Here is a 26,705-nt window from a genome sequence, read left to right on the forward strand (position 1 = left end):
GAATAACACCATTTGCTGACTCTATATTAGCTACCCACTAGCTGTTAATCATGTAGCTTGTCTTGTGGATGCTTCTATAATTCCTCATATTTACATGTGCTCTCCAGCTTATATATCTTGTTCACTCCTTATTTCCTGGGAGAATCATCATGCTTTGGCATTGAAAAGAGAAGAACAGTGGACTGGGGACAAAATCTGTGTTACTCTAGTCCAGCCATCTAATGACTGCTTGCACCAGAGTGCCCCTGGCAACCTCCAGCAGATTCTTCCACTTATCCCATTCTGGAGTCTGAACCTGCAGGCCACAGGAACAATCTCGCTGCAATGACCAAAGACTTCCCACGTGTCAAATCTGTGGCTATTACTCACCACTTGCTGCCTTACCCAACTTGTGCATGAATGTGTCACAATTGATACAACTCCCCAATGTCAACATCCAATCGTTTGGTTGGGAGGAAGCTGAGGTTTGCCCTGGGGGACTCCTACCAAAGTTCTGGCTGGGGGAGAAATATCTTACCTTTGAGTGAATTTTGCTGCTTTTACCTGCCCCTGCTCCCTACAGTGCTATTACTTTGCTTTCCCCCAGATATCTGTCACAGCTGTATCACCCTGTGCTAGCTCTCTTCTCCCACCCACTAAGCCCCAAAGGAGCCAGTATCTTTCCTGAGTACTAAAAATCTCCAGGTTGAAGGTAAGCTGGTAAACTGAGGGCACAGCCAAGAAGGTTAACCACAGACTATTTGGAGCTTCTACTGCTTTTGCTGCTGCTACTAATGGAACTATAATTATTGAGGCCCTCCTATGTGCTGGTTCTCTTCCTTGTGCTTATTATCCCCATTTTATATATGGGAGAATAATGCTCGGAGAGGTGATTTGCTCCAGTTTCCATTTGTTCTTACCCAAGGGAAGCCCTAACCCACTCTATCACTCAAAGACTTTTTTTCCTAGAATGGTCACATTATCTGGACCACTTGTTTAAACCCCCATTATGAGCCAGGTTAAAGTTCCCTCCCATACAGTTCTTGGGTCTCCTGGACATTGGGGCATGTTGCTAATGATCCAGTCAGGATCTCTGAGTGTTCTTTGGCAGTACCAATGTTCCCTAGAACAAGTAGAAAGCTGATTGGCCCAGAACACTCTGTAGTTTCTAATTTTTTTGCCCAACCTTGACAGACTCTCCTTTCTAACCTAGCCAAAAGGACTTGTACTGACTTCATCTCTCTGCAGCAGCTGCATTCGTGGGCCACTGGGGACTTCTCAAACTTCTCTCCCCTTAGGCTTCTGGTATACCCTTGAATCTTGCTCCTTCTCCTGCTTCTGTGAAAATCCCTGGGTAGTCAGATATAGAGACCCCAAACTCAACATATCTAAACCAAACCATCTCCCCATTTGCTCCTCCTTTTCCTGTACCTTTTACCTGGGCACCACCATCAATTCAGTCAATCAAACAGAACTCCATTTTTTCCCATATACTTATTTATGAGAACAAATTTCTCAGCACTCAGAGCTATGGAAGGAAAAAAGAAAAACAATATAACTGGTGCTAAATCTTGTTTCATTGTAGCAATAATTACATTCATCCACCGAGACAAGAATTAATTTGGGGAAGAAAAGCCACACTTATTAAAATATGCATTCCTCATTTTGTTTACTAGTTATTAGTCAACATTTTAAAAGAGCATTTTGATCAATTTTGGACAAGCAAATGTTTGAAAAGATAACTCACAGAGAATAAATCTTTTAGCAATTTATAACTTCTGATCAGTATCAATGTTAATATCCTAAGGCTGATAACATACCATTTTTTTGCTGATGTTGCCATTGGAAGACAATTGGTAAAGGATATGTAGGGTTTTTATGTACTGTCTCTTAGAACTACATGTGGATATACAATTATGTCAAAATAAAAAGGTTAATTAAAAATGATCACAAAAGAGTTGTTTTTTAAAATATATTTTCAGCATAGAAAAGGATGACTAAAGATATTTTTTAAAATATGCATATGTTACATTACTATAAAGTTCTACAGGAGGAATGGAATGGAAACACAGAGTCAAACAGTAAAAAGTACAATGAATAATTTTCCAATGTTGAAAAAATAAAGTGCATAGCATGAATTTTTCAATTATGACGATGAACAAATCATTATGTTGCTGAAAATTCATTTAGGGAGTAGATTTAAAATTTATCTTTAATTGTTGATAATTTAAAATAATATGGCCAGAAATATATTCTCTGCCACCGTTTTCGATGTTGCTCTGAACATACGAAGGGGTTCAGAGTTTTTCAAGTGTTTTAGGGTGTACAAGAGGGCAAAAATAAGTTTGGAAAGCACTGCACTGGCCATTCCAAGTACATTCTACTTCTAAGCATGCCCAGGTTTTTAACAGCCCGAACCCTGGCATCTATCAGTTCTTTCCCTCTGGAATGCTGTTTAGTTGTCTGCCAAGCCAACTCCTGCTTATCTTTCAACTCTCCTCTCCAGCCTCTGACCCTTTGGGAACTCTTCCTTGATGCTTTGAACACAATTAGGCACTTTCTCTTCATGTTCCTACCTACCTCAAAGCAGTATCATCACACAGTAGTGGAAGTATATATCTACATGTCTGCCTCACAGTTACATTGTACAAACCTTTAGGGTGATCTCATTTTATTATTGTATCTCCATTACTGCCACAAACAGATTCAACCACCATTCTCTGAATGAATGGTTATGAGTATGGTATTGATAGCTTAGGAAAAAGCTGGTTTCCCACAAATTTAAGTCTTCTGCCTTTAAAGATATATTTTCCATTGAAGTGTTGTGGACTAAGGCTACAGATGTTGAAACTACTGAACCTTAGAGCTCAAGGGGAGCTCATTCATTCATTTACTTCTCAAAAAAATTCTACCCTGCATTACCATAGTATTGAAAGCACAAAGTCAAGCTAAAAGTCAGAAATGGGGTGGATGGAAAAGCACAACCATGAATTACATCCTTCTTTCCATGTACTCACGTAAGCCATTGGTAGTCGGAAATTGGATTCAGTCTTCAAACCTTCAGGCTGGTGTACTTACCTGCTGGGTCACTCATCTGACCCTCAAAATGCAGGGGTTCTTGAATGTGGACACAAACAGATAATCTTAAGCTTGAGTCTTAAAAAGACTCTATTGTCTTTCTCTATCATGTTAGGCCAGCTGTCTGTACTACTCTACACCTGATTTGGGTCAATATGGTTCCCTTGTTCTATCACAATTACGACTGAACAGGAAGAAATAAATAAGATCATGAGCAATTTCATAGTGAGCCAGATCTTTCAGCTGTTCAGTTTAGCCTGCTGCTTTTGAAAAGCACATTAAGGAGCATTTTATGAGAGAACAGTTATTCCTAAGAGGTTTAAGAATAAAATATAAATATACCTAGTCTCTTTTGCAATTCATTATGAGTCAGTGACTCATGAGATAATTTAAACATTTCTTGAAACCATTTACATTTAATACCTTCACTCATTTATTCATTCATCCCTTCATTTGGTATTTGCAGAACACCTACTAGATGGGAAGTATCCTGCTTATGCATAAAGGTCACAGTTCTTACTCAGATTTCACTACTTTCTACACACACTTGTGTGTGTGTGTGTGTGTCTTGCAGTTCTACATAATTTTAGCACATGCAGACCTTTGTGTAACTAATGCCTCAATCAAGATACTGAGCTGGTTCATCACCATTATGATCTCTTTCTTGCTATCCTCCATATCACAGCCCTACTATATCTCTCCCCTCACACCCCAGTCCTGACCCCGGCAACCACTCAGTTGTTCTTTATAATTACCTCATTGAGAATCCTACATAAATCATACAGTGTGTAACTTGTGAGTTTGGTTTATTTTTTTTTCCAGCATAATACCCTTGAGATTCTAAGTTGTCATATGCATTCATACTTTGTTCCTTTTTAGTTCTGGGTAATATTCCATTGTATGGATGTAGCACAGTTTGGTTAAGCAGCTAGCATGGAAGGACATCTCTGTCATTTTCAGTTCTTAGGCTCTTACAAATAAAAAGCTGCTGTGAGGGGCAACTGGGTGGCTCAGTGGGTTAAGCCCCTGTCTTTGGCTCAGGTCATGATCTCAGGGTCCTGGGATCGAGCCCCACATTGGGCTCTCTGCTGAGCAGGGAGCCTGTTTCCCCATCTTTCTCTGCCTGCCTCTCTGCCTACTTGTGATCTCTGTCGAATAAATAAATAAAATCTAAAGAAAAAAAAAGCTGCTGTGAAAACTGACATATAAGTTTTTGAATGGGCCTTAGGGATAAACATCCAAGAATCCAGTTCCTGGATCATCAGGTAAGTGTAGGCTAAGTTTTATAAGAAACTGCCCAAGTATTGTCTAGAGTGGCTGTGCTATTTTACTTTCCCAAGATCAATGTATGACAGATCTGGTTTCTCTGCTTCCCTACCAGCATTTAGTATTGTCACTGTTTGTTTTTTCTTTTTTAAATCTTTTTATTTATTTATTTTTATTTTAGCTCTTCTAAAAAGTGTGTTGTAATACCTCATGGTCATTTTAATTTCCATTTCCCTAATGGCTAGTGATACTGAACATCTTTTCATGTGAATATTTTCTTTGGTAAGATGTCTGTTCATGTCTTTGCCCATTTTCTAACTAGAATATTTGTCTAACTATTGAATTTTAAAATTCTTTATAGATTCCAGATACAGATCCTTTAGGAGATGTGTGGTCTGCAAATATTTGCTCCAGGTCTGACATTTCTTTGTTCATCTTAACAAAGTGTTTCTCAGAGAAAATGTTTTAAATTTTGGTTAAGTCCAATTTGTAAGTTTTTATTTTTATGAACCATGCTATGAGTGTCATATATAAGCACTTTTCATCTAGGCCTGCCCTCAAGATTTTCTCTTATGTTTTCTTTGAAAAGTTCTATAGGTGTATTTGGGGGGGTTCTTTTTAAAATTTAAATTCAATAATTAACATATAATGTATTACTAATTTCAGAGGTAGCGTTCAGTGATTCATCAGCCTTATATAATCCAGTGGTCATTACATCATGTGTCCTACTTATTGTCCATCACCCAGGTACCCCACCCCCTCCAGCAACTCTCAGTTTGTTTCCTATGATTTAGAGTCCCTTATGGTTTGTCTCCTTCTCTGATTTTGTCCTCTTTTATTTTTCTTGGGCTTGTTTCTTTTAGTAATTAGCCTCATGCTGTGTGTATTGTTCTTTGATGTGGCTGATGGAGATGTTCTCAGCTTAGCACACTCCTTTTATCCATTATATCTTTCACAGAATTAGTGCCACTATTTGGGTTGCTTCATTCTCCTGTCAAAGTTATGCCCACTTTTGTGCACAAACTTGAGCACAGGGGCTGGAATCTGAGTGGAAGAGTGACAGTTTGAGCCCTTGTCAATCTGAGGTGAAGGCATGTTTGACTTGGCATTGAGCAGGTAGCAGGCCGTGCATGCTGACTCGGGCAGGTGGGTGGCTAGACTGTGGATTTGGAATCCATAGGCGCTAGACTGTGGATTTGGAATCCATAGGCTGATGACATTTTGTGTGGTGGGGATTTGACTGGTTTTGTTCCTGTCATGAATTCCTTTAAATGTTGTTTTTCTGAGGAACTTTACCTCATCTTCTATTCTGAATAAAAGCCTGGCTACATAGAGTATTCTTGGCTGCAGGTTTTTTCCTTTTAAGCACTTTGAATATATCATGCCACTCTCTGCTGAAAAATCCCCTGATAGCCCTATGGTGTTTCCCTTGTATGTAACTGATTTCCTTTCTCTTAATGCTTTCAAAATTCTCTCTCTCTCTCTTTTTTTTATTTAAATATTTTTATTTTTTATAAACATGTAATGTATTTTTATCTCCAGGGGTACAGGTCTATGAATCGCCAGGTTTACACACTTCACAGCATTCACCATAGCACATACCCTCCCCGGCGTAAAATTCTCTCTCTCTTTATCACTACTTTTGGCCATCTTATTTACTTTGTAAAAATATGGAATGTGTCACAAATTTTTGTGTCATCTTTTCACAGGGGCCATGCTACTCTTCTCTGAATCGTTCCAATTTTAGTATATGTGATGCCAAAGCAAGAATTGAGCTTATTTTTATATTTGAATCTCTGGTTTATGTTAAAATTTTTTACAAGGTGCAAGACTCATATTGAAATTCATTTTCTTTTGCTTATGGACATCCAGTTGCTATAACACCATTTGCTGAAAATACTTTTGGCTATTAATGTCTACAGTACATATAAAAATATTATTCCTTTCATTTCTCATAGTGGCCATATACTCTTTCTCATTTTCATTTCTTGATCAGTTTTTCTTTGCCTCTCCCCTCCAAAATTTAACTCTGTTAACTTTTTTCTAATTAATGTTTATTTTCTATTTTATTTCTTCTCTTACTTTTATTACTTCTTTTTGTCACCATTTTGTTGATTTAATATGTTATTCCTTGCTGGTTTCTTGGGATGGATACCTAGCTCAGACATTTTCTTTTCTAATATTCAAAACTATAGATTTCACTCTACTTACAGCCTCTTGTATATAACATAAATTTTGATAGGCCCTATTGTCATAATCATTTCACTTAAAAATATGTTCCTATTTCCATTGCAATTTATTCCTTGATCCATGAGGTAATTAGAAATGTATAGCATAATTTCCAAATATTTGTGGATTTCCTAGGGCTTTTTTGGTTGTTTTTGTTGTTATTGACTTCTACCTTATTTCGAATGATATGAGAAAACAAAGACTTCATGATTACAAGCTTTGTAGTTCACTTTTTGGCCCAGAACTCTCAGCAAATTTTCCATGGTACATGAGAATAAGGCACATTCTTTGCTGTTTAAGTATACTATATTAATTTTGTTAATTAAGTCATATGTTAAATATTTTTCAAATATTTTAGATCTTTATTAGATATTTGTTTAGTTATTATTTTCTGAGAAAATAGTTTTTAAAATAACAAATATGATTGTGGATTTTTCTGTCTTCTTTTTATTTTCGTCAAATTTTGCTTTATATATTTTAGGGCATGTTATTGGGTGCATAAACTTTATCACAGTTACATTTTCCAATTATAAAATATGCCTATTTATCTCTCATAATATGTACTATCTTAAAGTTTACTTTATCTGATATAAGAAAGCTACACTGACTTTCTTTGGGCTAGTATTTTCATTTTATTTATATATATATATATATATATATATATATTTATTTTTTTTTTTTGGCTGATTCTTATGATTTCAGTTTTTTTTCTCATATTTAAGATGTGTCTCTTACAAGCACCATATGGTTGGGTTTTGTTTTCAGTCTGATAATTTTTGACTTTAAAGTGGTATGTTTAGTCCATTTGCTTTTAATGGAATTAATACTTTAGATCATAATCAGTATCTTACTTTTTGTTTCTATTTGTTCTGTTATTTATTCCTATTTTCTTTCCTTGTGTTGCCTTAACTGGATCATTTCATTTCCTGCTCTGTAAGCTTACAAAAGATCATTTATTGTTTAATGGTCACCCTAAAGACTCCAACATGTGTTTGTGACTTATTACTGTCTCAAATTACTAAAATCAGCACTTTTTCTAGATATAGGAAAGGAAAAGACCTTGAATTCTTTAACTTCACTTACTTTCTCTTCTGCTTTTTATACAATTGTTGTCAAATTTTAATTCTACGTATATTTTAAACTAAAAAGACACTATTGTTATGACTTTTAATATTTTTATCCTTTCTAGTATCATTCATTTCCTTTTGCATGTCTCTACTTCTCATCTTCCATTTCCTTTTTGCTTGCATACCTTCCTTCAGTATTATTTTATTGCTATAATAGATCTAGTTTGTGACTTTCTTTCTATTTTATCCTTCCTGTGGTTTGTAAAACATTTTGAATCTGTTGTTTCATATTTTCTATTACTTTACAAGTCACAGCCATTATCTCCTTGATATTTCTTTTGCCCTAATATCTTTCCCATCTTCTTCTAGAACTCTGATTTACATTAGGAAATTTTCATCAGGTCTCAAAAGTCTCAAGTTATTTTCTATATTTTTCCAACACTTTTTCTCTCTGAGCTTCAATACAATGTTTTCTATAATTTTCTAGCCCCTTAATTCTTTCTCCTGCTCATAAACTTATCTATTAATTTCCTAATCTCAGTCTGTATTTTTTGTTCCAAAATTTCCATTTAATACATTATAAATTCCAGTTCTCAGGAGATATTCTTCATTTTTAATATACATTTTCTGGCATATTAATCATAATTATCTTAAAACCAATATCCTATGACTCCAATATATGGTCAATCTGTGAGTTTGTATTTATTAATGATTGCTTTCTTCTTTGTTTAGCTAAGTTTACCATAATTTGGCCCTGCTTTTTGACATAACTGATCATTTTTTACTGGTTGCTGGACATTGTGCATGACAACTTGCAGAGGTTCTTCATGATGCTTTCTTCCTCCAGAGGAAGGAAGAAAATATCCAATTTTCTTTTGTTAGGCAGTTAAATATAGGCCACTGACTTTCTTTCACAAAGAGATTTAAGAGTGTTTCAGGCTGGATTTCAGGTTTTGTGTAATCTGGACTATCTCTGTTTGCTTTCACACAAGTGTCTCAGGGCCCCTCCTCTGTGATAGGCCTCAATTCCAACTTTTTCTTCCCTCGACTATGAGACTCCTGAAACCATTGTTTGACTTTTTACTCTCTTAGAAGTTATTTTATACTTGTTTTCTTGGGTGCTGTCCCTGAGAATGCATGGGTTAGTAGTTAGCAAATATCTTAAAAGAAAATTATGAGCATAATATCGGGCTTTTTGGGGGATTTCTATTTCTATGGGAGTCTTGGATGACTTGAATGGCCTGATCTTTAATTTTTGTCTCCCTAGTAGTGAGACTTCAGCAGACTTTAGACTGCTCTCTGCTCTGTGTCTATTCTTTTCACTGAGAATTTGGCAATTTCCCTGAATGGAAAAAAACAACAGAGTTATACTTAGAACACACTTCAATGCATTTTGCTTCTCACTGACATTGGGCCCTCAAATCCTTGTTGTTTCAGCTACTGTCTGATGTCTTCAAATAGCTTTTCCCCCGCCTTGGTATTTTTATCCATTTTTATAGTTAAATGAATCTTATCAATGGCCCAGTTCCAATAAAGTTAGAAAACATTCAGTGCATTCAGTAGTCTGCTCTCACCCAAGTGGTTCTCACTGAAGGCCAAGACTTGTCTTCATAATGGCCAGGCAGATAGATCATTTCTAAAGGTTTTCAAACACAGATTAAGTTCCCAGCGATAGACCTGGGACTTATGAAAACCATAGCTGGGTAAACCTTGCTGTCAGAACCCCTTCATATATACACCAAAAAATTTTACCATTAGCAAATCAGATATGCACTAATAGGGGAAACTTGTCTACAGTGTTATATGCTTTTCTGCTATCATTGCTTTTGACGAGGATAAGTCAAGACACTCAAACTCACTATTAGATGGTTTATTATTCTAGCCTACCAGGAAGGCTGAAATGACACATTTGCTTTCATCTAGAAAGCAACACTAAACCTCACAAATTTCTGATTTCTCATGTACTCTAAGCTGAAAATGCAAAATTAAGTGATAAAAGGACTTCAGAGCCTTAAAACTGTATCAGATGCTGTAGAGTCATTGTAACCCAGCTTATTAGCAAAGCATTCATTTGGATCACCATATGTTTAATTTTTTTATTGTGTCCCCCTTTACTTGAGATATGTAGCCTTTCTAAAGGTTGACCTGATTCATTCCAGAGATTTTCATACTCTGGTTTCCTCCTGAACAGCAATAATATATTTTTTTAATTTTTATTTTTTATAAACATATAATGTATTTTTATCCCCTGGGGTACAGGTATGTGAATCACCAGGTTTATACACTTCACAGCACTCACCATAGCACATACCCTCCCCAATGTCCCATAACCCCACCTCCCTTCCCCCAACCCCCCTCCCCCCAGCAACTCTCAGTTTGTTTTGTGAGATTAAGAGTCACTATGGTTTGTCTCCCTCCCAATCCCATCTTGTTTCATCTATTCTTCTCCTACCCCCTTAACCCCCCATGTTACATCTCCACTTCCTCATATCAGGGAGATCATATGATAGTTGTATTTCTCTGTTTGACTTATTTCGCTAAGCATGATACCTTCTAGTTCCATCCACGTTGTCACAAATGGCAAGATTTCATTTCTTTTGATGGCTGCATAGTATTCCATTGTGCATATATACCACATCTTCTTTATCCATTCATCTATTGATGGACATCTAGGTTCTTTCCATAGTTTGGCTATTGTGGACATCAGCAATAATATTTTTTCATCTATTGCTAACCTACTGCTCATCTTCCTTCTTCTCCAATCCATGATACTAGTTGTCCTTCAGAGACTTGCTCATATTTTCTTTAATTATCAATTAAACATGTTCTGGATGCCACTTCACAATGACCTCATTATACATGGATTTGACATATATAGCATTATGTGATCTTCCTTCAATTTATATCTCTCTGCTTCATATTTGATTACTAAGAAGATTCACTTTGCATAACCTTTTAAAAATCACTTATAAAGTGATTTCTAATCTCTATAATCACTCTTTCCAACAAGAAGATTCCTCCCAATTATGCTAGTTCAGTTCTAAAATACATTTTGGTAGAATCCTATTCAAGACTCTTTGAAAGTATATATAAATTATATTGAATAATTACTCTTATCCATATTAACTGACTTAATGACTTATTGATTAACAATAGCAATAAGACATTATTAAAGAAATTTTCTTTCTTAGGAATGTAGAGGTTCCACTCAGTATTAAGGTATCACCCTTTTCCCAGGTAAGGAGGCAAGCCCCACCTGCCTGAATGCTCCAGGATTTCCTCAGGAGCCCAATCCTGGATCATGGATCCTGATAAGCCATGTATGAAGCCCCCAGGTCTTCTGTCACATTGATTACTGTAAACCAGGTTTCATAGTCTAGCCATATTCTTTACTAATTTTCCCCTTGAGACTCTCCAAGACATAAAATAGATCTTATTACACATCAGCAATTTATTTACATCTAGATCATATATTTGTCTAGAACATCCTGAGTCTTTGCCATTCTAATACCTCCTTCTTGTCTATATTGAAACATTTGACCGATTCTTCCAAAAACCATTCTCAGTCCAATGCAGCTAATTCATTGAGAAAATTTATTTTTCTCTTTCTTTCTTTTTTCCTCAAACTCATGTCACATAATCATTTGGGGCCTGCTCTATTTGTCTACCATATTTGGTCTTCACTTCACTTACCCAGGTGACTGATGGCTTCCTTGTCCCAAGGCCACGTGGCAGCACCAGCAAGGTCTTCCCGCACTGAGCTAGCAAAGTAGACATTGAGGAAGTGAGTACTGTTGAGCTGCAGTGCCTCCTTCAGCTCCTTCACACTCATGTATGCCCTGGAAAGTACACAAAACAGAAATGCCACACCAAAGGATCAGTACATAGAAAGCAGGACCATACCTAATCATACTGACATTCTCAGCCATCACTGCCCTTTAGAGGGGCAGAAAGACAGAGACCAAGCTGTCATGAAGATAACAAAAAAGGTACTAGTACACATTTGGGATATTTATTCCAAGATAAATAATATCTTACCTTTTAGCACTATATGGTTTATATGATTATTCAGTGTTTAATGTCATACTCAATTCCCATTCTACATCTATATTATTTCTTTAAGATAAATCCAATGATACTCCTAATTATTTGCCCTGAGTATTAACCTCAGGCCATGGTGAAGAAGGCCTTCCACCTCTCAGTTCCTGGTTCCTTCTATCACACTGCATGAACATTATTATGATCAGAAGACCAACTGAATCTCTATTTCAGTATATGCTTGTTTCAGGCATTTTTTTTTTTTTTTAAAAAGGTGGATAGGAAACAAAGTAAAAAGAGGAAAAAACAGACGAGTTATAGGTAGAAGAGGATATCATAAAGTATCATAAAGTTACTGCAAGGACTTTTAAATATATATATATATATATATATATATATATATTTTATAGTGCCTTAATCCACAGAAACTACTCCAACCCCATTACCTTATGCTCTTTACTGAGTATCTCTACTGGTGGACTTCAACATACTAGGCAGTATTATGTTTGCACTTACACACAGAATTAAAGGTCTATTAAAAACACATGTCTTGTGAGATTAAGAGTGAGGGTTGCTGGGGAGAGGGGGGTTGGGAGAAGGGGGTGGGATTATGGACATTGGGGAGGGTGTGTGCTTTGGTGAGTGCTGTGAAGTGTGTAAACCTGGTGATTCACAGACCTGTACCCCTGGGGATAAAAATATATGTTTATAAAAATAAAAAATTAAAAAAAAAACACATGCCATATGGCCCATAAAAAAGGGAAACAAGCATTTCGTATCTTTATAAGCTCATATATAGTCAAAGACCTTCATCTTCCTGGCATCAGTGAAACTTTAAATTTGCCATAAGCAGAAAGACTCACTCAACATTCTCACTGAAGAACTATTTTAAGAATGAACAACTAAAGCAGAGCTCAGTGGCCCTTTGGATTCACTGGATGTGACCATAGTGTGCTGCTCAAAAAGAGGAATATTCCTATCAGAGCTTCAGCTGGGCAGACAGCTCCCTCAACATTAGCTGGAAATTTCCTTTATAGATCATGCTTCATTGTTACTGTACTGACAGACAAACAGAAATCCAGAAGCTCATGTTAGGACAGCATGACCCTTCTTCTCTTGCTTGCTCTGCCTCCCAACCACACTGTTGAAGCTATCTGTTTAATCCACATGTAGGATATACTGGCAAGGAGTACCCAAGAAATAGAGGTCCCAAGGAAGATTGTTTTTGTATTCTTTGGAACAGAAGCAAAAAGGGGAATACAAGTTAAGAAACAAAAAAGATTTTGCTTTAGAACCAAAGATACTTGGGAGAAAGGAGATTTAAAAATACTTTTTCATAATCTATTGACTTATATTATCTTGGAAAAATAGTTCTAAGCCCCAAGAAATCATCCAAATTCCATGAGGTGATGTCAGATGTGATCAGAGGGATATTCCTTCTGCTGCTTTCCTGGAGACACAATGTTTTCTGGATTGTTGCCTGGTTTTCCCTGGGTATTAGTCACATTCTCTTTCCCTTTTTCCTTTATTAAAAATAATTACAATTTCCTCTATTGACAAATTGATGGTTTGGAACTGTGATGACATCAAGTAATTCTTCAACATGGAGATGTAGGCCAGGAGAATGGAGAAGAGAGGGCAAATGGGAAAAGAGAGAAGAAAAGGAAAGGCCGGGAAATGAAAGGAATAGAAAGGACAAATGAGGGCAGAGAGAATCAGAGACTGAGTCTACACACAAGTCAGGATACCAAGGAAGACAAGTCACACCCTTTCTCTGTTCCTATTCCAGATTTCCCATTAAAATTGGGAGTTGGTAACTTGACAGTTTTCTCTCTTTTCTCCTCCCTCACTTTCCCCAAATCCCCCAGTTTCTGGCATAGTTTATTTGGGCTATCTGTGTGTCACTGGCTTCTCCATCTGCCATTTACCAGTCTTGGCTGCCATCCCTCTGTCCTCCCTCCACCCAGCAGTTCCGCTAATTTCCCTTGAGCACCCTCCAAGAGGCCTCCTCCTCCACCACCAACCTCATTAGCTGGTTCTACTCATCTCTCTTTTTCTTCTTTGCCCAACCCTCTCGCCAGCCATAAATTACCCTTCCAGATGAGAGTATTTATGACATGCTGGTGGCAAACTGGGAGTGGTTGCTCTGACTGCTGCTCTCCACAGAGATACATGTAGACAGAAGTCAGCAAGTATAAGGAGGAGAACACATTTTAAAAAGCTAGGGACAGTTGAAAGCATCATTAATTAAACTGATAGAAGGAAACCTTATTTTGTTAGAAACAAAGACTAACAAAGGGTAAAACTTAGATATTAATGTGTCTCCTTTATATGTAGAATGCCCTGCCTAATACAAAATGTACACCTGTTCACAAGCTGATTGGACCTAACAAAGATAAACTTCTTACTAATGTGACCAGAGCCTGGCTTAGACATTGAGTGTGGGAAATGGACATTACTCTTAAATTCAGAGCTTTAGGAATGATTCATGAGGGGACAGATGTGACATCCAAAATAATTTAATAATCAAGGGAGGGGAAATAATATGTGCAAGTATCATAAAAAGCACAAGTGTCTCTTTACTGACCAGAACTATGTATGAAAAGGAAGAAAGGAAGATAAACTGTGTTAATCTGCTGAATTTCTGCTAGGATCTCCTTTTGCTCATACTCTCCATATTCTAGACTGAAAAAGACCTCACCATGAACTTCTCCCTGAGGACCCAGGCTGACCAAAGTGAAGTTGTATTTTGATTTTTATAAAAAACTGTCTCAGGGGCACCTGGGTGGCTCAGTGGGTTGAGCCGCTGCCTTCGGCTCAGGTCATGATCTCGCGTCCCGGGATCGAGTCCCGCATCGGGCTCTCTGCTTGGCAGGGAGCCTGCTTCCTCCTCTCTCTCTCTCTGCCTGCCTCTCTGCCTACTTGTGATCTCTCTCTGTCAAGTGAATAAATAAAATCTTTAAAAAAAAAAAAAACTGTCTCAGAAACAAGCTCTGCTTGAGACAGACAACTTTATAGTTGTTCCACCCACTGCTCAAGTCTGTTATTTCTGACATGGCCCCTGAAAGAATGCAGACCTGACTCACCATTTTATGACTATGACCTACTGGGATTAACCACTACCTGTATCCAGCACCTGTGTTTCTTTGTCCCTCAGACATAGTGCATTCATTTTGACCTATGCCATGCTCCCTGACTGCTGACCCCCAGCCATGCTCCAGTGTCTAAGTGCACATGCAAGCCCCAACTTCTGCTTAGTTTCAGACTAAGTAAAAGTGAAAAAATACTTTAAAATGACTATTTGTGCTCTAGCTTTATAGTCAGCTGAGTAACTCCTTTATAGACGGATCGAAATAATCACAAGAATGGAGCCAGAAAGAAGCAAAATATCATAAACTATCGGAAGGACATTGAACCAGTATCAAAAATTGGCATGCTGAAAAACAAGACATAAAGGATGCTTGTGTGCCCAAAGATCTCAAAGAAAGTCCTCTCCTGAGGAAGACCCTGACTGTACTCTACAGGTGCAAGGCAGTCTCCATGACAACAAAACCAGATGCCCCCTAGAACCCTCAGGCAATTAGCCTTATGGAAACAATTAGCCAAAACTGGAATACTTTGGTTTGGTTAAATCAAAACCTTTCTGTTGTTACTGTATACCATGGTTCTCTACCCAACATGTACAGAAGGGGTCCATCTGCTACTCGATCCACTATCTACTTTGCCAACCATGCTTCCTCCTCCTTGTGAATTTCACCTTTGACCTGCTCTCCCAACCCTTTCACTATGCTCACACCGTGGAGTTTATCAGTCTGCAGAGTACCAACCAGCTCTCTCCCTGTACTCAGTGCAACTCTAAAAACTTAGTTTTTCTCCTTCTCTCAAATTCCTCCCACTCTTAGGTGCCTGATACTCTACTACATCACCATACACTTTACTCCTTTTTTTATTTTCCCACCTCCTGGTTAGTTCCTACACATTAAGCGTTCAGTGCCTTGCCCACAGCCTTCTCCTTCCCTACCTCCTATCATCCATTATTTAGGAAATTTCAACATCTGTGTGAAACATCACTGAAGATGGTCTGCTTTTTAAATTTCTTACCTCCAGTTGTCCCCATACCTTATATTCATGGTCACCCTTACTCATAGTGGTTTTTATTCTTGATGTCCTATAGATCTTTAATTCTACTTGTGTATACTTTTACTTGTTTATGGTCACCTCCTCTCCAGGAAGGATTTGAGATCACCATTCTTCTCTTGCTCCTCCTCTCCCACCAACCTCAATCCCTTATTCCCTGATTCTTAGTAAATGATCATGCTTCCTTCTTCAATGATGAAATTGAAGACATTCATCATAGACTCTAACACACACATACACACGCATTCACTTCCTTACCTATTTTTGTGCCCTTATCTCTGGTCCCACAGGATGAGGTTTCTAGGAAAATCATAGCTTCCTTCTCCCTTTCCAAATCAAACTTCTTGAAAGAATAATTTTTCTGACAGATTCATTTCTTTTTTCCATGTACCCCTAATCCCTGACTTTCACAGGTATCAGTTTACCAAAACTGCTTTTGTTAAAATTGTCAGTGACTTCCAAACTGTCCCTCCCCACAAAATGAAAAAAAAAAAAAATCAGTTACCTTCTTATGAGAATTCTTTATTGCATTTTAATATTAAGTTACTTCCTACTTCTTAGTTTTCTACTTCTTCTGCTTTTTTTTTTTTCCAATGTTCTTTTCTGGTTGTATTCTTGCTTTTGAGACCACTCTCAAAAGGAGTCCTCTTTCCCCTTCTAATCCTTAAAAGTTATTCCCCAGGATTCTGTGGTCTTGTTTCTGATACATTCTTTTGTCATGCTCCTTGTTCGCTACTGGGAACTCTTCTACTCTTAAACTTTGAAGCATGATCAGTCCTTAGATATCTACATATGTATGTATGTATAGAACTACAGATTAGATTCTTTCTCTTTTATGGCAAGACATCTCCCCCTAGATCACACACGGACATCTTGAGGTCAAAATGTCAATGTAATGGGTGGTTCTATCTGAGCACAAAAGAAATTTCAGTGAACCTGAAATAGTGGTCTAACCAATGAATACATGGACATCTTTTCCACAGGCAGATAACACAGGAAGGATTGAGTTTTGGCTAAACACAGAGAAGTATGTATCTGTGTCCCTGGAAAGATAGAAGGCAAAGACAAGGGAAAGACTGCAATGGCAATTTGTTCCCTACTTAATTTTATGGACTGGATTTTAACCTGCTCAGGAAAAGCCAAAAACCACTCTTTTCATAAAATTAGTGTAAACCAGGACACACAAGCAATGTTTTAAGGCCTAATGACAAAATGAAGCACCAGTTGAGGACAGGGGACACTCTCTCCATTTCTGCAAAGAATTAAATGATGTCAGCACCATTCTAGCACTGAGAGTTTTACAATGTTGGGTGGCAATAGAAGCCAGCTTTTCCCTAGAGAAACAGCGAGGACAAGAGCATCAGTAGGAAATGCTGCATGTCAGTAGAGAAGGTAAACACCATTGTCAGTGTTCAATGGCAAACAGCAGGAGAACCACAGAAACTGGTAGCCATGAATTTTTAAGGCCTACCCTTCTCGAGACTCCCAAAAATACCAGGGAAAGGGGACAATGTATGAAGGTAAAATTTTGGATATATATTGTACTAATGTAATTTGATTGTTAATGGCAATAGGACCTCATTCATCCCCACAGGTCTGTGAAGACTGGGTTTATCTCTGACACTAAACTCACAGCCTTTTTCCCCACAGGTACTTCCCCAGTGTCTCTCTCTGAACTGCTACTCCTATTTCCCTCTCTGTGACACAAGATTCCGCCCTCTCTCTTCCACTCTCCTGAATATAATCAACCACCTCCTAACTAGCCTAGGGGAAGACACTATGATGATTATTGTTTCTCTTCTGAATGCCATAAAAGAGACCAGATATCCTCAGAACTAGGACATCATCAACTAAGAATATATATTTTTTTCAAATTCAAAGAGGAAAATCTGACAAAAACTTACTACACCCAAAACATTAACTCAGTTTTGCTAATTCATATGGGAAGGAGTAATACTACTAGAAGAAAAATGGAATTTTTCTTCAGAAATGTTTAAGTGTAAGGTGCCTGAGTGGTTCAATCAGTTAAATGTCCAACTCTTGATTTTGGCTCAGGTCCTGATAATGTCATGGGGTAGAGCCCTGGGTCACACTTGGAGCTGAGCAGGGAGTCTGCTTGAGATTCCACCCCCTACCCCGGTGCCCTTTGTTCCTCCCCTTACTCACTCTTCCTGTGTATGTGTGTGTTTCTGTGTGTGTGTGTGTGTGTGTGTGTTTATCAAATAAATAAATAAATATTTAAAAATGCTTAACTATTGTAAGACCTTGAGGCTGCAATAAAAGAAGTAATTAGAGGTCACAGGGTCTGCAGTCTAGTGTTATAATATCTTTGCTTGTAGGCAGAATTATGTTCCCAAAGATGTCCATGCCCTTATCTCTGGAGGCTGGGGTTATGTTAACTTACATGGCAAAAGGGACTTTGCAGAGGTGATTAAAAAAAAATGCTAACTTTATGATGAGAACATTTTTCTGTGTAATTTGAGTGGGCCCGATCTAATTACACAACTCCTTAGAAGCAGAAATCTTTTCCTGGATGTGATCAGAGAAAGAGATGTGGCAATGGCAGCAGAGTCAGACAAATGCTACCTTGCTTTTTTGAAGATGAAGGAAAGCACCTGCAAGCCAAAGAATGCGTGTGGCCCATAGAAGCTGGAGAAGGCAAACAAGTTGCTTCTCTCCTAGAGCCTTCAGAAAGCTATGCAGCCATAACAACACCTTGATGTTAGCCTGTTGAGACCTATGTCAAACTTCTGACCCAAAGGATTGTAAGATAATATCTTTGTGTTGTTTTCATAAGCTTGTTGAAACAAGAACAGAAAATAAATACAATTTCTATTACTTAAATATAATATCCTTAGAAAAGAAAACACAAAGAGATTGAACATATGATGATGGTAACAAAAGAAAGGATTTTTTTTAAGGGAATGTGGAGAAAGGGGAACCCTCTTACACTGTTGGTGGGAATGCAAGTTGGTGCAGCCACTTTGGAGAGCAGTGCGGAGATTCCTCAAGAAATTAAAAATAGAGCTTCCCTATGACCCTGCAATTGCACTCCTGGGTATTTACCCCAAAGATACAGATGTAGTGAAAAGGAGGGCCATCTATACCCCAATGTTTATAGCAGCAATGGCCACAGTCGCAAACTGTGGAAAGAACCAAGATGCCCTTCAACAAACGAATGGATAAGGAAAATGTGGTCCATATACACTATGGAATATTATGCCTCCATCAGAAAGGATGAATACCCAACTTTTGTAGCAACATGGACGGAACTGGAAGAGATTATGCTGAGTGAAAAAGTCAAGCAGAGAGAGTCAATTATCATATGGTTTCACTTATTTCTGGAGCATAACAAATAACATGGAGGATATGGGGAGATAGAGAGGAGAAGGGAGTTGAGGAAATTGGAAGGGGAGGTAAACTATGAGAGACTATGGACTCTGAAAAACAACCTGAGGGTTTTGAAGGGGGGGGGGGTGGGAGGTTGGGGGAGCCAGGAGGCAGGTATTAAAGAGGGCACATATTGCATGGAGCACTGGGTGTGGTGCAAAAACAATGAATTCTGTTATGCTGAAAAGAAATATAAATAAATAAATAAATAAATAAATAAATAAAAGACCCCCTCTTGTAATTCCAAAATATGGGCTCAAGGGGAGGAAAGAGTCCATTTCAATTCTTGGCAGTAGCTTGCTTTCCTTAATAAGGGAGCCATACCCTGATAATGATGTGGAAGATGAAAGTGAAAATACCCAGATAACTTGCTAGGTCCAGATAAGGCAAGAGAAGAGCATAATAGAGGAGTTACTCAGTAGAATTAAGAGAAAATTACCAAACCAATGGTCAGAGGTAGCCAGTGTGTCCCTATCCTGAGGAACACAGGCTCCCAAGCCAGGATGACACGGTCTTAAGTCCCAGCTCTTCCACTGACTGGACACATGGCATTGGCAAGGCACCAAGCATCACTCCAGCTCAGTGTCCTCATCTGTAGAATGAGAATAATGAATTATCTACTGCATAAAATGAAATGGGAGGAAAAAATGAAATAACATTTATAAAACCAAACATAAGCATTCAATGAACCTCATATTAGTAATAACAGTACTTATGGCCTCAGATGACTACAGAGCTGGCAACACAGTTCAAACATCATATTACAAGAAAGCAGGTATCTACTCAAAGACTTGATGGAGAATGGGTTACGTCTCAGGAGGGGAAGACTTGTCTTATAAGAAAAAAATAAAATTAAATGGAGGCAACACCACAGTGCAAAAAAGAAGCAAACACAACTTAAATCTAAAACCCGAAGTAAACCCACCATGAAAATCTTGGAGTGAACATAAAATAACGATGAATCTTTTCTAGGCACAACTGCAGCTAGCCTTGTCAGGCAGGGGATAGTTTTAATTCCTCCCCAAACAGTTTCCAAAACTGACACAAAATAAAAATAGAGCAATGATCCAGAACTTTAGATGAGACAGTCTCTGCCAAAAGGCTGATTCAGCTAATAACAACTGCAGCCCTTCTGATACTTTCCCTGACTTCGTGATAATAGCTCTCAAAAACCTTGGGAAACAGAGAGATCTAATAGTTTGATTTTAATTCCTACTAATAGAAAAGAACTAGCTGGTGACATGGGGTGGATGAAAGAAACTACTACTTTTGCAACAGCTGAGGCTGGTAAGAACAAGGACTTGAACTTTAGAGAAACAGAGTTCCAAAAGGGAGGAATGATTCCTTAACCTAAGATTCTCAAGGGGGAAATGGCCCTTTGGGAGTAGAAATATAAACTTTGAAAATGCACTGAATTCTAGATTGTCTCAATAAAGGTGAAAGGAACTATGAAACATCAAAAGGGACCAGGTTTGATAAAAGAACTATCTGCTAAGCTAAAATTTTAAAAGAACACATGCAGATTTTGGGAAGAGGAACGCATAAAACTATTTTAAAAAATGGGTCAAAAATGATAAAGCTGAGGACAACCATAAACATGAAAACCCTGCAAAGAATGATAAATTTTTTAATTTCCATTTTCCAGAATATTAAGAAAAACAGAAAGAGAGCATGAAGACACAGAAGGGAAAAAAGCTGAACTCTTCAACATCTGTGTTGTCGCCAAGAAAAGTAATTGTGAAAGTACACATCTATTCAATAATTCAGTAACCTGGCAATCATTTATTTGTCCTAATAATAAAAGTGATCAAAGTTAATTTGAGTCCCAACTTTATAACAGATGTTTCATATATATTTTCTCCTGGAAAGCTCACAACAATCCTGTAACTTTAGTGTATTTATTTCACTTTATATATATAAGACCCTCAAGTTTACAGAATTAAAGTCACTTGTCCCAAACCACACAGCCTGTACATTTTGGAGGCAAGTTTTAAACTCAAGTTCCTCTAACTCCAAAGCACACATCCTTTCTTCTATTCTTAAATTGGTTTCCCTAGCATCTGTGAGTCACTGTGTTGGGCCTTGGCAATAAAAAGATACATAATATATGATGGCTGTTTTCAAAAAACAGGCTTGCATAATTGTACTGCAAGGTGACAGGCAGTGTACACAATACTACACTCATCATGATGAGCACTGGGTAATGTCCAGAATTGTTGAATCACTATATTGTACACCTGGAACTAACGTAACACTGCATGCTAGCTAAACTGGGATAAAATTTTTTTTTTTTTTTAATTATACGGAAGGGACAGAGGATGAAGAGAAAAATCAACTAGGAGAACCGGGCGTGCAATGTCGTGAATTGGTTTCTGCAGATTATTCTCCCCCACTTCCAGTGCGTTCCTGTTCTGGAGAACAGTAAAGTTGAATTTCGTATTTTTCTAATCCTCTTATACCTAGGGATCTGGATGTGATTTCGAGTCTGCCAGTCGTGTTCTAGTTGGAAGGGGCAGTGAAATGAAGACCTTACTGCCTTTTCTTTCTCTCCCTGCAAGCATAGCTGGGTGAGAGTGTACGCGGCCTCCCGCCTTAGGGTGTGGGGCAGCAGGCTGTGGGGCAAAGGCTTGTTCCTGGTGCGCATCTAGTGGGCAGAGCATGACAGCCATGCTAACTTCCTGATCTCCCAACAGCAGCCACATGGTGTGCTCCTGAATCCAGTACTTCGACAGGGACCCTAGGATTCCCCCCACCTTCCTGTCTGTGGCAAGCGGGGGCAGAGAGCAGCTCCACCAGCAGGCCTGTTCTGCAGTGCTGTTCTGAGAGATATTCCTGGATGCCCAAACTGGATCCTACTACTCCAGCCCTTATAAAAATTTTATAAGCAACAAAATTCCCATATTGAATCATTTTTATTTAAAATGGCAACAATGTTTTGTGGGTTGTTTTCTTTCTTTTCCAACTAAATACTGACTGATTCAGAGATGATATTCTCTTTCCATATTTGATTTTGGTTCTCAATGTAGAAAAGTCAGGAAAATTATAGTCATACACACACACACACACACACACACACACACACACACATATGACCAAAAGAAACTAGAAATCCTAACTGGTGGACAAAATAGTGCAATAATTGTTTTTGGATGAATTAGGCTCTGGAATCATAAGAATCATAAGTACCCTAAAATCCCCCAAAAGACTTGTTTGTTTAGTTATATAACAATAAATCTTTGTGGGTAATGGAGAGGTATAAGAGGGCCAAAGACTGAAAGGTGTTTCAAGTTCCCTTAGAAGAAGGAGAGAGATTTGGAAGCTACAGATCAGTGAGCTCATTGTCAACTTCCAGATATATTTCCAATGTGTTATTAAATAGGCAAATTTTTACTGCTTAGGTAAGAAAAAGGTGAGTATGGAAACTACCATGGGCTTAGGGGAAAAAAATAATGTGCAGATAATCAAACTTCTTTTGCTGTTGCTTTAGGTGTTTTACTGGATTTGCTAGAGTAGATGATTTCTTAGAAAAATGTACCTTGATTTAATAGGATATGTGATATGTTGCTCATGAGGTCTTTATAATGGAGAACTGTGTACAGTTATACATTTATAACAACCTACACTAAATTTAGGGACTGCCTGAAGGGAGGTTTTTAATATGTGGGCCAAGGTGTCTGTACTTTCCCCAATTTCATTGGATTATATAATCAATGTCTTATAAGAATTCATAAAATGTAAGTTTCTCAAGTTTACAAATGACATTAACTGAAGAGAGATCATATGCCGGGTGGCAGAATAAAGATCCAAATAGGTCTCACAAAGCAATAATTATAGGGGTAAACTCAAAAGGTAAAATTCAAAAGTTTCAAATGTAAATCCAAAGTTTAACACAAAGAAGGCAATGGATAAAATATAGCATTAGGGACTCTGGGCTTGGCACCAAGTACTAGGAAAAAAAACAAAACAAAACAACTATAGATTTCATTTGCCAACAATGTTCCATCATTCCCCAAAGATTCAGTGGTAGGCACAGAGACAGTTCACTGCCATGAACAGACCTGTGCTTGGTTAGTTCATCCTTCTCCAAAGACATGGGAACCTAAGACATGTTCAGAAGAGGGAGACTAAAAAGGTGGGAGATCTGACAGCAAGACCATGTGAAGAACGGCAGAAGAACTGGGGCATATTTAGTCTAGATGGCAGGGGTGGGAGGGCAGCTAGAAAACCGGTTAAAGGACCTTGTTCTGTATGGCTTCAGAGGAAAGGATGAGGGCCAAAGAGTAAAATTAGAAAGCTGTATCTTTTGCCTCAATATATTTTAAAAACTTAATACATTTTGTTAAAAAAAAAAAAAATTCCCTGTCACCAGAAGTATCCAAGCAAAAGCTAAAGGATCATCCTGCATGGATATTGAAGAGGTAAGTCTTATATTAAACAGAATATAAAATCAAACTACCCCATACAACTCTGAAGTGTCACCATGTTGAAGATCTAATGCATTCTTGTTGTTTCAATGATTATCTTAATACAATTGATTTCTACACCTACATCTCCTTCTTTTCGATTTTCTCACACCTTTTAAAAAGATTTTACTTATTTTTACTTGCGAGGGTGAGTGGAAGATCATGAGTGGGGGGAGGGGCAGAAGGAGAGGGAGAAGCAGACTCCCCTGCTGAGCAGGGGGCCTGATGCAGGCCTTGATCCCAGGACCCCAGAATCATGACCTGAGTGGAAGGCAGACAAGCCTTCCAAGTGCCCTGATTTTCTCACACGTTTGGCTGTTTCTACCAGGATAGCCCCTGTTCTAAGCTGAATTGTGTGTCCCCAAAAGACACTGAAATCCTAACCAGTTTCTGTGAATGTGACTTTATTGGGAAATATGGTCTTTGCAGATGATCAAATTAAGATGAGATCATTAGGGTGGACCCTTATCCAATATGATTGTGTCCTTATAAAAAGCAGAAATCTGGACGTAGAGGGAAGAACATGTGAAGAGAAAGGGAAAATGCAGCTTATAAACCAAGCAAAGCCTGGGGCTACCAGAAGCTGGGAGAAAGGCCCAGAATAGATTCTCCCTCACAGCCCTCAGAAGGAACCGACCTTGCTAACACCTTGATCTCAGACCTCCAGCCTCCAGAACTGTTGTGAGATGATACATTTCTGCTTTTTAAGCCACACGGTGTGGGATACTCTGTAATGGCAGCCCAAGGATGCTAACACAGCCCTCATCACTGCAAATGTACAGGCTATCTACCTCACTGATTAACTCCTCCCACCTACCCCAGATGACCCAGCACTAATTTAATTTACAGTGCCATACTCCCTGCCACTGTTGCTGTCTGAATGGAATAGATCCTTTATTTGCCATGTACTAAAATGTCTTGTTTTTCTCCTCTAACATCCAACTCCCATCCCCCTGCACAACATCAAAGCTGACTCTCTGCTTACTCTTGGCTCCCTGTGGCCTACACAAGAGTCCTTTAAAAATCCTTTAAATTGCCATTCAAAGCCCTGTAATCTGACCGCAGCCTACCTCTAGCTTATACTAGCACCACTTCCTCATTGACTGAACTACACTGATGGACCTGCTGATGCCACACATGCTTCTGATTTGTCTTTTTTGTCTCCCTGCTTTGATTCTCTGGTTCTCCCCTTACATATACGATTATCAAAATTGTAACTGACATCCAAGTCCCCTTTCCTATTTCACTTCTGTGAAGCCCACGCTGACTACCCCAGCCTGAAATGAGCCCCTAACTCTGAATCTCTACCTCATCCAGTCTAGTCTATAACACACAACAGCAATTATAATATGTAAGCCTGCTTTGGCAGTACCTGTGAACAGCAGAAACCCTATTTCTCTAGGTATTTAACTTAAGAAGGGATTTGTATGAGTTTCAAATATGCACAAAATAGAAAACATAATAGCAACATAAAAAAGTAGAAGAACAGGGCGCCTGCATGGCTCAGTGAGTTAAGCCGCTGCCTTTGGCTTGGGTCATGATCTTATGGTCCTGGGATCGAGCCCCGCATCCGGCTCTCTGCTCAGCAGGAAGCCTGCTTCCTCCTCTCTCTCTGCCTACCTCTCTGCCTGCTTGTGATTGCTCTCTGTCAAATAAATAAATAAAATCTTTAAAAAAAAAGTAGAAGACCATGATAATATAACATGGTGCTATGTCATGCTAATAGAATAGTATAATAGTCAACAACAAGAGTATAATAACAAAATAAAGATCATGTAGATGTCCATTAACATGGATCTGAGAAGATAAATCAAAAGTATATAATATTCATATCATGAATTCATCAAAAAGGATCTAAATCTATAGAGATCTCTATTGAGAAGTGCCTCCAATCTAGTATTGATTGAAGAAGCAAGATGTGCCCAAGAAGTTTAATATCATTCTATTTATTTAAAACCACATCCATGTCAGTCTAGATATGTAGAAGGGGATGAAATAGGTAGTGAGGTTTGAACTAATTTTCTTTTCTTTGTGTTCTTCTGTATTGAAAAGCAAATATACATATATATATATGTATATATATATATATAATGGCAAATATACATATATATAATTCTTTTTTATTGAGTAATGTTTTACCAAATCAAATTTTAAAGTAAGTTCAAATTCTCTCAGCACACGTTGAGGAGGGTTGTAAAATTTACATGAGATTTCCCAAAGTTATTGCCTGGGTACAGTTTAGTCTAGGGGTGGGGAAGAAAATGGTTGGACTCTCAACAATGTATTATTAAATTTAACAATAAGATATTTTAAAACATTGATAATATCACATATTTATACTGTTAGAGTTCTGTTAAGAAAAAGTTGGCATTTATAAAATAAAATATTGTTTGTTTCAATATTATAGAGCATTCTTTACTCGTTATCTAGACAAAGTTCTCAGAAGTCAAGTACCATGTCTTTCTCAGCATGAGAGCAACTTAGTGTATCATCTCGCATTTTCTCAAGAGCTTGTTTAAGATTAGTTGAATTAGTTGAATATGTCAATGGTAGAGATGGATTATAATTAGAAGATGAACCAAAGAACACTCTATTCTCCCCCCCTCAAAAGTTTGCCAATACTGCCCGCTGCAGACTCTTCTAAACTTGCAAGAGTAACATATAGGACCTGCTGCCTCCGGTAACAGCAAGAGACAAAGATATGCCCAAAGACAAAGCCCAAAGACAAAAACATTCTCTCTTTAATAACTCTTTGCTGGTGACTAAAAACAGAGCAGTTTCTTGGCAAAAATAGTGCGTAACAATAAGCTCTCTGGGTCTGGGTAGGAATGGGCAATGCAATTCCACAGTCATTACATGGGCTTTAAAAATAGGAAGCTGTTCCCGAGAGGAGTGGTCCTTGTGGATAACTGGAGCAGACCTGATACATTTCAATTGATGGTAAAAATTCATGAAGTCATCCAGAATTTTAGTGATTCTTCTGTGTTTCTTTTCTCTTTTCCTAAAGCTCCTTCTTCTGTTGCTTTAGAACATTTTAAAAGTCTTCCTTCAAATCCTA

The 26,705-nt window shown here is 38.0% G+C and overlaps 1 protein-coding gene across 3 annotated transcripts in view; it reads right to left on the reverse strand.

Moving 5' to 3' along the window:
- PAPPA2 (pappalysin 2) overlaps window positions 1-26,705 on the reverse strand; it is a 295,009-nt gene that overhangs the window by 166,089 nt on the left and 102,215 nt on the right. For all 3 annotated transcript variants that reach the window (XM_082703976.1, XM_082703977.1, XM_082703975.1), the window contains exon 4: window positions 11,313-11,458. In XM_082703976.1, the coding sequence (XP_082560102.1) occupies window positions 11,313-11,458 (146 nt within the window). The remainder of the gene's footprint in view (window positions 1-11,312; window positions 11,459-26,705) is intronic.

Source organism: Mustela nivalis, assembly GCF_964662115.1.
Source record: "Mustela nivalis genome assembly, chromosome: 16".
NCBI lineage: Eukaryota > Metazoa > Chordata > Mammalia > Carnivora > Mustelidae > Mustela > Mustela nivalis.